The sequence below is a fragment of the Aquila chrysaetos genome, chromosome 11, assembly GCF_900496995.4.
Source record: "Aquila chrysaetos chrysaetos chromosome 11, bAquChr1.4, whole genome shotgun sequence".
NCBI lineage: Eukaryota > Metazoa > Chordata > Aves > Accipitriformes > Accipitridae > Aquila > Aquila chrysaetos.
In genome coordinates this window covers 16,529,194-16,541,766 of record NC_044014.1, presented here as the reverse complement: position 1 = coordinate 16,541,766, position 12,573 = coordinate 16,529,194, and the positions used below count along the sequence as shown (strand labels likewise).

The 12,573-nt window shown below is 66.8% G+C and overlaps 3 protein-coding genes across 4 annotated transcripts; 1 reads left to right on the top strand and 2 right to left on the bottom strand.

Annotated features, from left to right (window-relative positions):
- Positions 1 to 373: 373 nt before the first annotated feature.
- Positions 374 to 3,027, bottom strand: MARVELD1 (MARVEL domain containing 1). Its single transcript, XM_030031321.2, has one exon. The coding sequence runs from the start codon at positions 2,857 to 2,859 to the stop codon at positions 2,332 to 2,334; it is 528 nt and encodes a 175-aa protein (XP_029887181.1). The 5' UTR covers positions 2,860 to 3,027; the 3' UTR covers positions 374 to 2,331.
- A 473-nt stretch (positions 3,028 to 3,500) lies between these two features.
- AVPI1 (arginine vasopressin induced 1) lies at positions 3,501 to 4,521 on the top strand. Of its 2 annotated transcripts, none has more exons than XM_030030981.1 (3): positions 3,501 to 3,618; positions 3,963 to 4,257; positions 4,336 to 4,521. In XM_030030981.1, exons 1-3 carry the CDS (start codon positions 3,516 to 3,518, stop codon positions 4,403 to 4,405), a joined length of 468 nt encoding a protein of 155 aa, XP_029886841.1. In that variant the 5' UTR covers positions 3,501 to 3,515; the 3' UTR covers positions 4,406 to 4,521. The 2 variants fall into 2 exon arrangements, with proteins under 2 accessions (XP_029886841.1, XP_029886842.1); XM_030030982.1 differs by having other exon boundaries at positions 3,582 to 3,619; positions 3,665 to 4,257.
- A 151-nt stretch (positions 4,522 to 4,672) lies between these two features.
- Positions 4,673 to 12,365, bottom strand: PI4K2A (phosphatidylinositol 4-kinase type 2 alpha). Its single transcript, XM_030030980.2, has 9 exons — positions 11,876 to 12,365; positions 9,048 to 9,248; positions 8,657 to 8,788; positions 8,419 to 8,572; positions 7,746 to 7,807; positions 7,196 to 7,295; positions 6,800 to 6,933; positions 6,452 to 6,511; positions 4,673 to 6,315 (listed from the first exon to the last, which is right to left on the bottom strand). Exons 1-9 carry the CDS (start codon positions 12,281 to 12,283, stop codon positions 6,154 to 6,156), a joined length of 1,413 nt encoding a protein of 470 aa, XP_029886840.1. The 5' UTR covers positions 12,284 to 12,365; the 3' UTR covers positions 4,673 to 6,153.
- Positions 12,366 to 12,573: the final 208 nt, after the last annotated feature.

The following is a 12,573-nucleotide window of genomic DNA, read 5'->3' as shown; positions in this document are numbered from 1 at the left end:
CCCATAGGCATGCAGCTCCATCCTGTCCCCAGCACGTCCCTGTGGTCACACAACCCCGGGGGACTTGGCCTCCCTCTGCACGGCACCCAGCACCCACGTGAGCACCAGGCTGTGCTCTGTCTCTGGAGGGGACAGAGGGGCTGGGGACAGCCCCTGTCCCCAAGGGCAGAGGTTTAAGCCTCTCTACCAGGAGTGGTGGCTCAGCACCAGGGAGCCTGCCCGTGACCCCAGAGCACAGCAGGACGCTGTGACCATGGCCAGAGGCTCCAGGCAGGGAGGCCCCAGGGCGCAGGTCTACAGAGCCGGGTGTGATCTCAGCTCAGACCCCGTCCCCAGCAGGTCCCAGCCCCAGCACAAAGCCCCAGACACCCGGTGAGCGCCAATGTTGCTTTATTTGGAAGATGAATCCATAGGCACCGGAAAGGGGGCTGGAGAGAGACAGAGCCGGCGTGACAGGCAGCGCTGCAGAAAGCCGAGGAAAGGCACTTGTGGTAGCAGAAGCCCCCCTGGGCGTCTCGGGCAGCCTGGGCCAGGGGCTGCACCGGAGCAGGCGGGGGCAGGCAGTGTCGGGGACCAGCCCTGACACAGGGTAGGGACAGCACGTTCTGCCCAGGGAAGGGGTAAATGGCCCAGGGGCTGGCAGGGCTCCCGAGCACGAGGGGGGATCGGCTGGGACAGCACCTCATGATGGAAGCGGTGACCCAGCACCAACCCCAGACCCCTCCAAGCCCCAGGGGGATCACGGCTGCTGCTGTCCACCCCAAAAAAGGCACCAGGGAACCCCAGGCAACAGCCAGAGCCCGTGGCTAGCTGCTGGGGACACCCATCCTGCCGATCTGAGCCCACACAGAGACTGGGGCAGACCCTCCCTCGCACCGGGAGCGATGGAGAGGACCTGCCTCCAGGCAGGGCGAGGAGAGCTTGTGGCAGGGCAGCACTGGTGTGGTGCTCCTCTAAAAATTCCCAGTCTCTGGCTGCCTGTTGCTCCAGTCGGCCCTACATGGCCTCGTCAGGGCTTGGCACCCAGCGGGCTCTGGAGGCTGATCCAGGGCCAGGCTGGCCCGGCTGCTGGCGTCCTCTTCTCCTGTTCCCCAAGACAGGCTGTGTCCCTGCAACGCCTGGCCCCAGCTCCCCCGCAGCCACGGTGCCAGCGGCAGCCCAGCACTGCCACGCTGCTGTGCTCACCCTTCCCCTCCGCCTCGCCATGCTCTCTGGGCAGCGCAAGGCCCTGAGATGGAGCCAGAGAGTCCCAAGATGAGAGTTTTCCGGGATGATAAACCAAACGCCGCAGAGCCAGGCAGGGCTGCGGGCCAATCTCCAGCGCCGCCGGCAAGGCCATGCCTGTCCCTGTCAGAGCAGCCGGGCCCCGGGGCAAGCTCCATGGCTCTGGGTGGCTCAGAGCCATGAACCTTGCTGCAGGAGGGCAGGGGGAAGAGAACGACCCGGTGCCCCACTCCCTTCAACCCCGGGGCACCTGGCCCCATCCCGGGGCAGTATGAACCCCAAGGCTGGAGGAACTTACCCCCCTGCCTGGGGTCACAGGACCAGATTATGGCCCTGCTCACCCCTCCCCTCACCCCGGAGTGACAGAGGCCTTGCTGCCCTGCGCGGGCTCAGCCCCCAAACAGGACAGCATGTCCGGGGGGCTGGGGTGACGCCAGGTCAGGCTGTGCGGGACCTGGGTGTCTCCACACCCCCAAGGCAGGGAGGGGCTGAGCCCCGCGGGGCTCCAGCGAGACGGTGAATGTGTTCAGGCCAGACAGGAGGAGGGGCCCGGGCTGGGGAAACCGAGACCAGAGCCTCCGTTAGGGAATTGCGGAGGCGCTGCGCAGTTGGGAACGGCAGGAGGGGGCTGCCAGTGGGTTGGGGGGGGTTATGCCCACCCAACCCCACTACGCACCACTGCCGCCTGCTCAGCTCCCCCAGGCCAGTCCCCCTCTGCCCCGGGGACAGGTCGGCACCCACCTGAGCAGCAGCATCTGCAAGGCCGGGGGCAGGGGAGTTGGGCAGGGGCCCTGGGGGGCTCCCAGAAATTGGGGTCCCTCTTAGAGGCTCTCCGCTTGGGTCCTTCCACTTGCAATAGCCTACGTCTGTCTGGGGGTGGGAGAGGGGCTTGCGCAGCTGCTGGGTGTCCACGCTGTCTCGGCGGGATGCAGGGGAAGCCGTGCTCGGGGAAGGCCTCTGTCCGTCCATCCGTCTGCGCAGGAGTCTCCGGAGGAAGCGCGGTGCAGTCAGCCGGGAGGGGATGGGGCGGCAGGGTCACTTCGTCCCGAAGGGGGGCTGCGCTCCATCTGCTGGGTGAGGAGAAGGGGAGCCGAGCGCCGCGGGGTCTCAGATGATGTCGCGCTGGTCCCGGCAGCGCCGTGACAGGCAGTAGAGCCCAGAGAAGAGGTACAGGCAGGCGGCGATGCCCCCGCAGACGGAGGCGCTCAGGTAGGCGCCGTAGAGGCAGTGCTGGCTGTAGCCCGGCAGGTTGCAATAGCTTTTCCCCCCAGCCTTGTAGCCCATGATGCCGGTGGCGGCCGCGTAGAGCCCCACGCCCAGCGCCAGGTCGTGCACCAGGTTGGTGAGGAGCCAGCGGGAGCCCAGCCAGGGCACCAGCGCCCAGCGCCCCAGCAGGCTCAGCCCGAAGAGGGCCAGGGTGAGGAGCCAGACCAGGACGGCGGCGAAGAGGGCGAAGTGGGCCGCCCCCTCGTACTTGTGAGCCGCCACCGTCACCCAGAAGGCAGCGCCCAGCGCCAGCTGCCCCAGGCGCAGCAGGCCCAGCGGGCTCCGCAGGTAGGCGCGGTGGAGGCCGAGGGAGCCGCGGGCCGGCGGCCCCGGGGGCGGCGGCACTGCCGGGGGAGCCGTGCGGGCCATGGCGGGGCCCTGCCTGCTCCGGCGCGGCTCGGGCGGGACTCAGGGCCCCGGCAGCGACTTCCTCCCCCGGCCGCTGCCAAACATCTGGCGCCTAACGGTCCTCCCCGCGCGGGGCCTCTCCCCTCTCCTCTCCTCTCCGCTCCGCTCCGCCCCGCCCCGCCTCCGCGCCCCGCCGCGCCTCCCGCCGGCCCACCGGACACCCGCGGATGGCTGCCGCCGCCGGCGGGCGGGGGCCGCCGCGCCCCACCCCTCCCCTCCCGTCCCCTCCCGTCCCGTCCCGTCCCGTCCCGTCCCGCGCCGTGCCGTCCCGCCGCCGCGGGGCTGGCCGCGCCGCGGGGCGCGGCGGGAGGAGGCGGCCGGTGCCGGCGGCGGGGTCGGGAGCGCACCGGGACCCCGCGCGGCGGCCGGCGGGGGGCGCGCGCCGGGGCTCCCCGCTACGTCACCCGGGATTCCCCCTCGGCGTGACGCGCGCCGGGGCTCCGCCCGGGGGCGGGGCCGCGCCCGCCTCGCCCCCCGCCTATTGACGTCACTTGCGCCACGTGTCTCCCCTCCGAGGGGCGATGCGGCCGCGCCCCTCGGCGCCGATTGGCCCTGGCAGCGGGAGGCGAGCGCGGATTGGCGGCGGGGCTCGGGGCGAGGCGGGGCGCGGCGGGTGAATGAACGGGGCGCGCGGCGCGGGGCGGCGGCGGGACCCCGGTGCGGAGCGGCCCCGGGAGCGCAGCAGCACCCGGCGGACCCACGCCGGCCCGCCACCGCCAGGTCTGTGCGAGGGGCCGGCGGGCGCGGGGCGGCGGCGGCGGCGGCAGGAAAGTGGGTCACGGCGGGGCCCAGCGCCCCGGGCACCGGCGGGGCGGGACCGGACCTGCGTGCACCGGCCCGAGCCGGGCGCCTCCCGCGTTCCGGGGTGGGGGGGGGGGGCCTCGCCCGCGCGGCTGGCCTCCTGCCCGGCGCCCCGGCCCGCCCTCTCCCTGCGGCCGCGACGCGTCCTTCCATCGCCGCCCGCCCTTCCTCACCGGGCATCCGCGCCGGATCCCGGGGGAGGCGGCCCGGGCCGGGCCGGGCGGCGGGAGCGGAGCCTGACGCCGTCTCTCCGGTGCCCGCAGCGGCCGGGGCCATGGGCACGCCGGCCTCGGTGGTGAGCGACCCTCCGGGGCGGGCGGTGCCCGCAGCCCGCGGCCGCAAGCGAGCCTCGGCCAACATCTTCCAGGGCGTGGGGCTGCCGGAGCTGCGGAGCCTGTTCCGGAGCGGCGGGGCCGAGCGGCCCGAGGAGCGCGCCCGCCTCGTCTGGCGGTACGCGGGCCAGCGACGCATGGCGCGGGCCCTGCGGCGGCTCCGACGGCGGCGGCCGGCCCGGAATGGCAGCGGGATGGCAGCACTGCGGCGGTTCGGCCGCCTGCGGTAGGTGCGGGCCGGGGCGGCAGGGGAAGCAGCGGGGGGGACGGGCCGAGGGAAGCTAACACGCGCCTCCCCCCGCAGGATCGCGGAGAAGGAGCCGGAGGGCGGCCGCGGGGCCGAAGCGCGCCTGGGGTCCACACAGCAGTGCTGACCGGCCGGGCCGTGGAGGAGCGGGGCTGCTGGACAGCAGGTGCCGGGACAGCCGGGCTCTCCGAGGACCCGAAGCCTACGGGACAGGGTGCAACGGTTAATAAAAGGTGGACAGTGGTCGCTGCGTAAGTCTCTGGCTGTGTCCTGCCAAGCCTGGGCCTTCCCCCCGGGCAGCAGGACCTTGGTCCAGGCCCTTGTACTGGATCCGGTGCGAGGGGAACAGCCCCAACTTGCTCTAGGGTGCTGCAAAGACACAGAGGCAGCCAGCTGAATGGCAGCTCTGTTATTCAGACGGTTGCATGGTTTAAATACATTACATACATTTCTACAGTGCATTAGAACAATACATTTTTGGGTCAGTTGGAGATGCAGCTGGGCCTGGCCGGGGAGTTGGGGGGGGTCTCACTGCTGCCCACCCTGTGCTTGCACAGCCAGTGCCAAGCCCCATCCCCACACAGGAGACAAGGGAGCTGCTCTCCCCTCCCAGGCTCAAGTAGCAGAGCCCCAACCTGCCTTCATTCCCCCCCCCCCCCCAAAGATAGGCTAACAGGACAGCGAGACCCAGCACCAGCTTCCCCCAGCAGCAGAAGCCGCAGCCCAAGGCAAGCGGATGCAGGCAGCAGCCCTGGTACCATTTTAGACAACACAAGCCCAGCAACTTCTGTTCTGGGGAGAAAGGGGCTTGCTGCCTCACCCACCCACAGCAGGCCTGCGGGATTGTCAGCACCAGGGCAGCCAGGAACCCATGCTGGCCCCCCCATGCTCCCATCACGCCTCCCACCCATGCAGCAGAAGAGCCCCTCTGGCCCTTCCCCTGCCCCGGCAGCCCCCTGCCACTCAAGGGGGCCCTAGGCACACACAAGGCTGGCACCATGCCGGCTGCACAGCAGCCAGGAAGCTTGCTGGGAGCAGGGGCAAAAGCCAAGCAAGAGCAGCCGTGGAAACCTGGCAGGAGGGATGGACTGGGGCAGCAGAGGGGGAGAGGGTGCTCGCAACCACCCTCAGCCCTCTCCAGCTGGGGGGGCTCCCACGGCAAGGGGGGCAGCACTAAGCTACAGCCCCTCCCAGAGCCACCTGCTCTTCACAAGGACAAGCCAGCACCTCTTTCCCCTTAGTGTCTAACTGCGCCCAAGCCAGCCCTGTGAGTTGTCCCTCATATGTCCCCTCCTCGAGCCCCCAGCCAGAGAACAGCCGTTCATTGTGGTCCCCGCTGCACCAGCAGGCAGCAGGAACACCCCCTGAGGAAAGCAGCGTGCACGGGGTTGGGGCAGACGAGGGACAGTGGAGGAATACAGCACACCCTCGGGGAAAAGGAGGGGGTATAACCCACTACAGGCCTTCCCAGCCTGGCAGCCGGCACGGCGGTGAAAAGGGCCAGTGGCTGGTGTAAAGGGCTGGACGGATCCTGGCCTGCGCAGCCTGCTCATTCCAGCCCCAAGCAGGGGTGCTCAGAACCACATGCAGGCTGAGGAAGGGAGGCAGGGGCAGGGTCCCAGCCACGCCACGGCTCCCAGCAGATTCCCACACCTCCCCCTGGGCTCTGCCCCAGGCAGGGCACTGAGCTCCGATGGAGCTGGGGAGGGACCATGCCCGACCTGCCTGGCTCCTCCAGTTCAGCTGCAGGTTCCTCCAGCCGCACCTGTTTGCTCTACCCAGAAGATCGAGTCCCGGCCACAGGAGCCAGCGGTGGCCCGGCTCCTCTCGCAGTGCTAGTCCAAGGCGGCCAAGCCCTGCCTACGGCTCCCACAGCTACCACCATGAGAAGAAAGGCTTCCGGCTCTGGAAGCTCTGCGTGTAGGACTCGCTGGCGGTGCGCTGGTGGGAACGTGCCGTTTCCACAATCACAGGCGGCATCTGAACCAGGTGCAGGGGGCTCTTCCCATCTTTCAGCGCCTGAGTCAGGTTCAGGATCTGCACAGCACAACAGAGCAATGCCTGAGCTGCCATGCTGGAGCAACAGAGAGCATCCAACCCAGCACCCTTCCTGCCACACAGGCAGGACGAGGCTCCATGCCTTACCCATCTGCCTTCCCTACACACAGCTTACCTGGCCTCTCATGACAGCAATCTGCTTGTGAAACTGACCCCTGTCAAAGCCAGGGTCTTTCTGCAAGAGAGAGAGCAGAGAACACGGTGGGATCCACCTGCCCCATGCCGTGCGAAAGATGCCTATTCCCCAAGCAAGCCTCTCTCCTCCTGTCCCACAGGTTTCCTGCTTCTCCCCACACTGAATCTTCAGCTCCTGGCAGAGGGATAATCCTTCTACGCCTCAGCCCAGAAACGCTGTCAGGAGCTTGGCCACCTTTCTGTCCCCTGCAGCCTTGACAGGGAGCTCCCCAACACCACCCCCACTTCTTTTCCTCCCAAGCCATCCTCACCTGCTCCCCCAGCTCACCTTGAAGAGCTCATACAGATCTTCCTCCAGGTCCTTGACAAAGTTGGGGTCTGAGATCTTGGGCAGAATCAGGTCCTTGATCTCCTGTGAAAAGGGGATTTTGGCTTGGGGCAGCCATGCCCAGTAGAACGGATCTGTGGGAGGAAGCAGGAGACATTATTGCTGGGGAAGGCAAAGGACGGTTCCACATGCCCCTGGGTGCCAGATTATCTGCATCTGGGACACAGGGTCCAGCACCCGCTTCCTACAGTCTCTGCTGAGGCAGAGCTGCCCATGAACCCAGAAGGTTTGCAGAGGGACAGCCCTAGCCCTCTCCTCTCCAGCCCTTGAGGAGGATGCCTAAGCACAGAGTTGTATGGCTTGCCAGGCTGCCCTGGCACAGCCTGAGGGACTCACATGCCCTCCAGGAGTCCGGGTGTTTCAAGGGAAAGGCCAAACCATTGTCTATAGCAGCCAGCTTGATGATGGGCTCCTTCACCACCACCCAGTCGCTGTCCTGGAAGGAAGCGGAGCATGTCACAAGGAAGCCCCCCCAGCAGGAACAGTCCCCCTCCCACTCCCTGCAGCCCCGCTACCAGGATCTTTGCCCTGGCTACCACAGAGGCACAGCAGCCTCTTGCCTGTAGCATCGTCCCTTGCCCACAGGGAAACACTGCCTGCTTCAGGTGAGAGCAGGACAAAGCTGCTCCCCCTCCCAGGCTTCACCCCAAGGATGCACAGGTCCAGCAATACCAGTTTCCCCCACAGGCCTAGCTGTATCCTCACAAAGTCCCACTAGGCCACAAACCACTAACACACAGGACAATGAAAGGCCCAGGAGACAAGATCAGGCCTCCACATGCTTGGAAACCCAAGCCAGCTGGGAAATTCCCAGCCCACCTGCCAGGCCAGCAGCTTGCAGGAGCAGAGCCCCCCATGGAGGCTCTGCCAGGGATGAGCCACTCACCCGCACACCCGCGCTGTCCAGGGGACAGTCGTACTTGATGAGCCAGTTGTCATTGCCCCGATCTGCAGGTAGATAAAACCAGCTGTGTCAGGGCCAGGGCCTGCCTGCCCCACGCCTAGCAGATTACTCCTCCTCTGACCCAGAAGTGAGACAGACCAGTTTTAGGCCCAAACTCTACCCCAGAGCCCTCAAGCTTGCTGCAGGCCTGGGAAGCCACATCGACCCCCACAGAACCAGCCCTGGAGACTGGAGAGGTCCACATATCCCCAGCTCACAAGAGAAAGATCAGCCTGCAAGCCTCAGAGTGCTACCCCGGACCCCTTCCAGCCTGGCAGGAACTCAGAAGCCCAGCGTGAGATGGAATACAGGGGCACAGTGAGGTGCTGGATCTCTGGATGTCCCTGGATCCTTGCAGCTGGCAAACTTTCACCCCAGCACCATGGTGGATCCAGATCTCCCAGAACGCAGGGCAGCAGCCAGAGCATGGCCAAAGTGGTAGGCAGCCACAGCAGCTGCACTCTACCCAGAGGCAGCTGCCACCTGGCAGCAATCAAGTGGTGTTGAGAGTTTTGGGTGCTGGGAAGAGATGCCAAGCCCCTGCTCCCCTCCCCTTTCTCCAGCTGGCAGGAAGTGAAGGCACAGTCAGTGTCCCATGCCAGGCAGCCGGCCCTACCTGTGTTCCTGATGATGTAGTCCAGCACCACCAGCCGCTCAAACTGCAGCAGCAGCTGCCGGTTGGTGTTCTCCGGGAGCGGCTCGGCTTCAAACCTCCGCAGCCAGTAGTCAGCATCCTTGTAGCCTTCCACAAAGAGCTGGAAGGACCCCACCTGAAGCAAGGAGAGGCTGCATTACAGGAGGCCGCAGAGGACAGAGAAGCAGCAACAGGCAGGCACGGAGGCCGGCAGCCCTACCTTGGGCGGCAGACCAATGCGGTTGAAGCGCTGGCCAACTTTCGGCACCTTCTCCAGGGCCAGCCTCTTTCCTCGGGACTTCACCCTGTCGATGGCACTGTAGTTAAAGGTCTCGCTGGCCAGATACACCACCTGGGGGGACAGGAGCGCAGATGTCAGCAGGGGCACCTGGCAATTCTCACAGGACTGGTTGATAAAAACAAGACACAGCATTTCCCGTGGCTCTGCCCAGCATGAAGGTCCCCACGGCTTGAGCAGGAGCAGTCCCGGTCCAGAGGTCTCAACACAACATCTCCAAGGTTAGCAGTGCCACAAGACAAGGCACAAGCAGAGCTGTGCAGAAGCACATGAAAGCCTCCCTGAGACGAGATCCCAGCAGCTGTCCCCTCACCTTCGTGCGGGGAACAATGTTGAGTTCCAGTTTCTGGTCCACCAAGCTGGCGCCTGCCTCCGACAGGTAGCCCTGGTTGAGGACGAGGCAGTCTCTCCCAAAGCAGCACGGGCAGCACAACTTCTGCAGCCACTTGGTCCACTTGGGGTTCAGCTGCCCATATGGCTCCTCGTTCTTGGGCTTGAAGACGCCAATGATTTTCTGTGAGTGGGAAAGAGGACAGCTGACTCAAGGCAGTTGGCAGAGTTGGGACAGCCCCCCCCGCCAGCCAGCCTGCAGTGGGGACACTCAGGAATGGGCTCAGAACAGCCCCTCACCAGGGCAATAACTAGCCCCTGGGACCAGGCAGACCCTGCAGCTCCCAGGAGGGAGGCAGGCAGGCATGACCTGGGAGGGACCCTTCCCCAGCTAGTGCCCCATCCCCACGAGAACAGGGTGCTTCCCAAAGACCTTCATACCTGGCTCACACACCTAGAAACGACCCTCCTTGTCCCAAAAGACACCAATGATGATGCTATCCCCTGATAAACATCCCAGTGACCTTTGGACAGCTGGGGAGAGCTACTGCTCACCGTTGCTCACTACATCCACGCAGGAAAGGGAGGGGGACAGCGATCCCTGCCCTGGCTCCAAAACCCATTGAACAGAGCTGATCCCAAACTAACCAGAAGAAATGGGACCAGAACAGCCAAGCAGCTGGAGGATCCCTAAGGAGTCCAGGGCTCTGTGCTGGGGGGCCCAGCTAGAGACAGCAGAGAGGCTGGCTCTCTGGGTACACTGTGGGCAAGAGGGCACAGGCAGCTCCAGACTGGCCACCAGTTAGTACCAGCAGCACCTCCATCCCCTCAATCCAGCCTCGCACACATCGACCCAACAACAGGGCCAGCAGCGCAGGTACCCCACCGCTGCAGAGGGCACAGGAAGTCTGGCATTAGGCACTGCACCATCACTAAGCCAGCACCGCCAAGCCACACAGCTGAGACAAGAGCCGAGGCAGGAGCAAGGCCACCTGCCCCCGCAGGGCATGCAGCCCCTGCTCCGGGGTGACTCAGCAGCACACACGACCAGCCCTCCTCCTCATGGCTGGCACCAGCCCCAGCCTGAGTGGGTGGCAGTTCCCCAAGCTGAGCTCCTGCCACAATGTGAAAGTGGGACATGTATCCCAGCACCTCAGTGCGGAACCCCAGCCTGCCAGGGGCCAGAAGCCAACCCAGGGCAGGCGGGAGCAAGGTTTTGTCCACCAGGAAGAGAGAGAGGAAGTGTTTGAGGGAACAGGAGCACTTCAGCCATCCCCAGATCACACAGAGGAGCCACTTCCCCTGAGCAGACAGGAAGGCAATCCCCACATCAGCCCCACGTGAAGGCACAGAACTGCCAACATGTCCTTGGACCTGAGCCTGCAAGAGGCTTGTCGGGAGCTCTAGCAGCACGGTGCCCTGTGCTCCATGGAGCCAGTCCAGTAGACCAAGGCCCAGCTGGGCAGGGACAGTGCAGGAGTGGAGGCCAGAGGCCTGGCAGCACAGCGTCCCCTTCCACACAGGCCTGTGCCGGGAGCAGCACTGGCAGGGAAAACAGGTCTGCCTGGCACCAGCAGCAGGGCAGAGGGAGCCAGGCTAGCCCAGAGGCGCAGCCAGCACTTGGGGTAACCGCAGCCGCTGGGGAAGCACATCCCAGGCAGGACAGCTCAGCCCCAAGGAGCCCAGAGGGAAACAGAGACAAGAGAAAAGGTTTTGCCCCAATGCCCTTACCCCCTGCCCTAACCCACCCACCACAGCAGCGCACTGCAATCCCTCCCGTGCCAGCAGCGCAGAGGTTTTGGTGACCCTGGGCAGCAGCCACAGAAACCAGACACACACCACATTTGCTGACAGCAGGGCAGGCGGGGGGACCTGCCAGGTGACATGGCCAGGACTGCGCAGACTTTGGCTCCTCACATTCTCCACCAGCCCTCACTGCGCTCGGGTCTCCCACGGCCTGGCAGCCTCCGCTCTGCCACCCCCAGGCAGCTCATCCAGCCCAGTGACACCACATCTTGTATTGGGCAACAAGAGGGAGCAGGAGGAAGCATGTATTGCCCCACAGCCCACCAGCTCAGCAGGGACCTGCCTGCCACAGCTCCCAGAAGCCAGGCTCCACCTGAGGCAGGAAAAGTAGGGCATGCCAGAGACCTGCGAGCCCAGTCCTGCTTCTTAAGAAGCATCCCAGCGCACAGGCAGTGAGGGAGTCACGGGACGCAGCAACAGCTCGAGTAATTGGGCTGGGTGCTGCAGGTCACAAGATGAGCCGCCCCGTGCTGTGCGCATCGCCAGTCAGTGGCGTGGAGACGGCTGCCACACAGCTGACCAGATCTATGGGGGACCAGCCACACGTCGAGGACTTTCCCTCCATTATATCGGCCACGCAGCCACAGAGGAAGTATCTTGCTCCAGTCTCACAGGCCAAAAACCAGCTCAGCTCTCAGAGTCACAGCCCTAGGGCTGGAGTCACCACGGTCAGGAGACGCTGATGGGCAGGCCTGGGGGAGAGGGTGACCCTTCCTCTTCGAGCACAAGAGCCACAGAAGAGGGTGAAGCAGCGCTTGGGACACAGCTGCCCCCCGCTCTTGCCGCTGGTCCCACCGCAATTCTCCCCAGGGAAGCCCAGGGCGGCCCCAGCCGCTCCTACAAGCCCCCCCGAGGCCGCTCACCCCCGGACCAGCATCACCAGCTCCCTCGGGAGCGCCCTCCTCCCGGCCAGCGCCGCTCGGCCCGCGGGCCCCGGGGGGGCCCCGGGGAGCGACCGGCCACCCCCGGGGCGGGCACACGGGGCCGGGGCCGGGGCCGGCTCACCCCCTGCGGGTCCTTGACGAAGTAGCTGCCGCTGGAGCCCTGCGAGATGCGCTCGGGGAAGATGCCGCGCTCGCTGGCCAGCTCGGCCCGCCGCACCACCTCGGCGAACTCGGGGTCCTCGGGGAAGTCGTTACGCTCCCGCTGGGCCGCCGCCGCCGCCGCCGCCGCCTGGGCCTGGGCCTGCGCCGCCGCCTGGGCCTGCGCCTGGGCCTGCGCCGCCGCCGGGCCCCGCGCCCCGCGCTCCAGCAGCGGCTGCCGCTCGCGGTCGCGGCCGCCGGGGGAGCCGGGAGGGGAAGGCGGCGGAGGGGGGGGGGCGGCGGGCGGGAGGGCGCGCACGGCGCCCCCCGGCAGCCCGTAGTCGGGGGCCTGCGCCCGCTCCGGCGACACCAGCGGGCTCGTCTCGTCCATCGCGCCCGCCCGGCCCCCGCCGCGCCGCGCCGCCCGAGCCCGCCGCTTCCGCCCGCGTCACCGCGCCGCCACGCCCCGTCGGCCGCCCCGCCCAGACCGGGCGTCGCCGTGCGAACCGCGCCCGCCGCGGGGGCGGCTGCGGCCGCGGATGAGGCGGGCCCGGCGGCCCCCGCGCCTCGCACCGCTTGGCCGTGGGGGCCGGGGTGGGGTGGGGTGGGGTGTGGCGGGGGGTCCGCCGCGCCCCCGCCGTGGGGGCTGGCGCCAGCGCCCCACACAAAGATGGCCGCCCG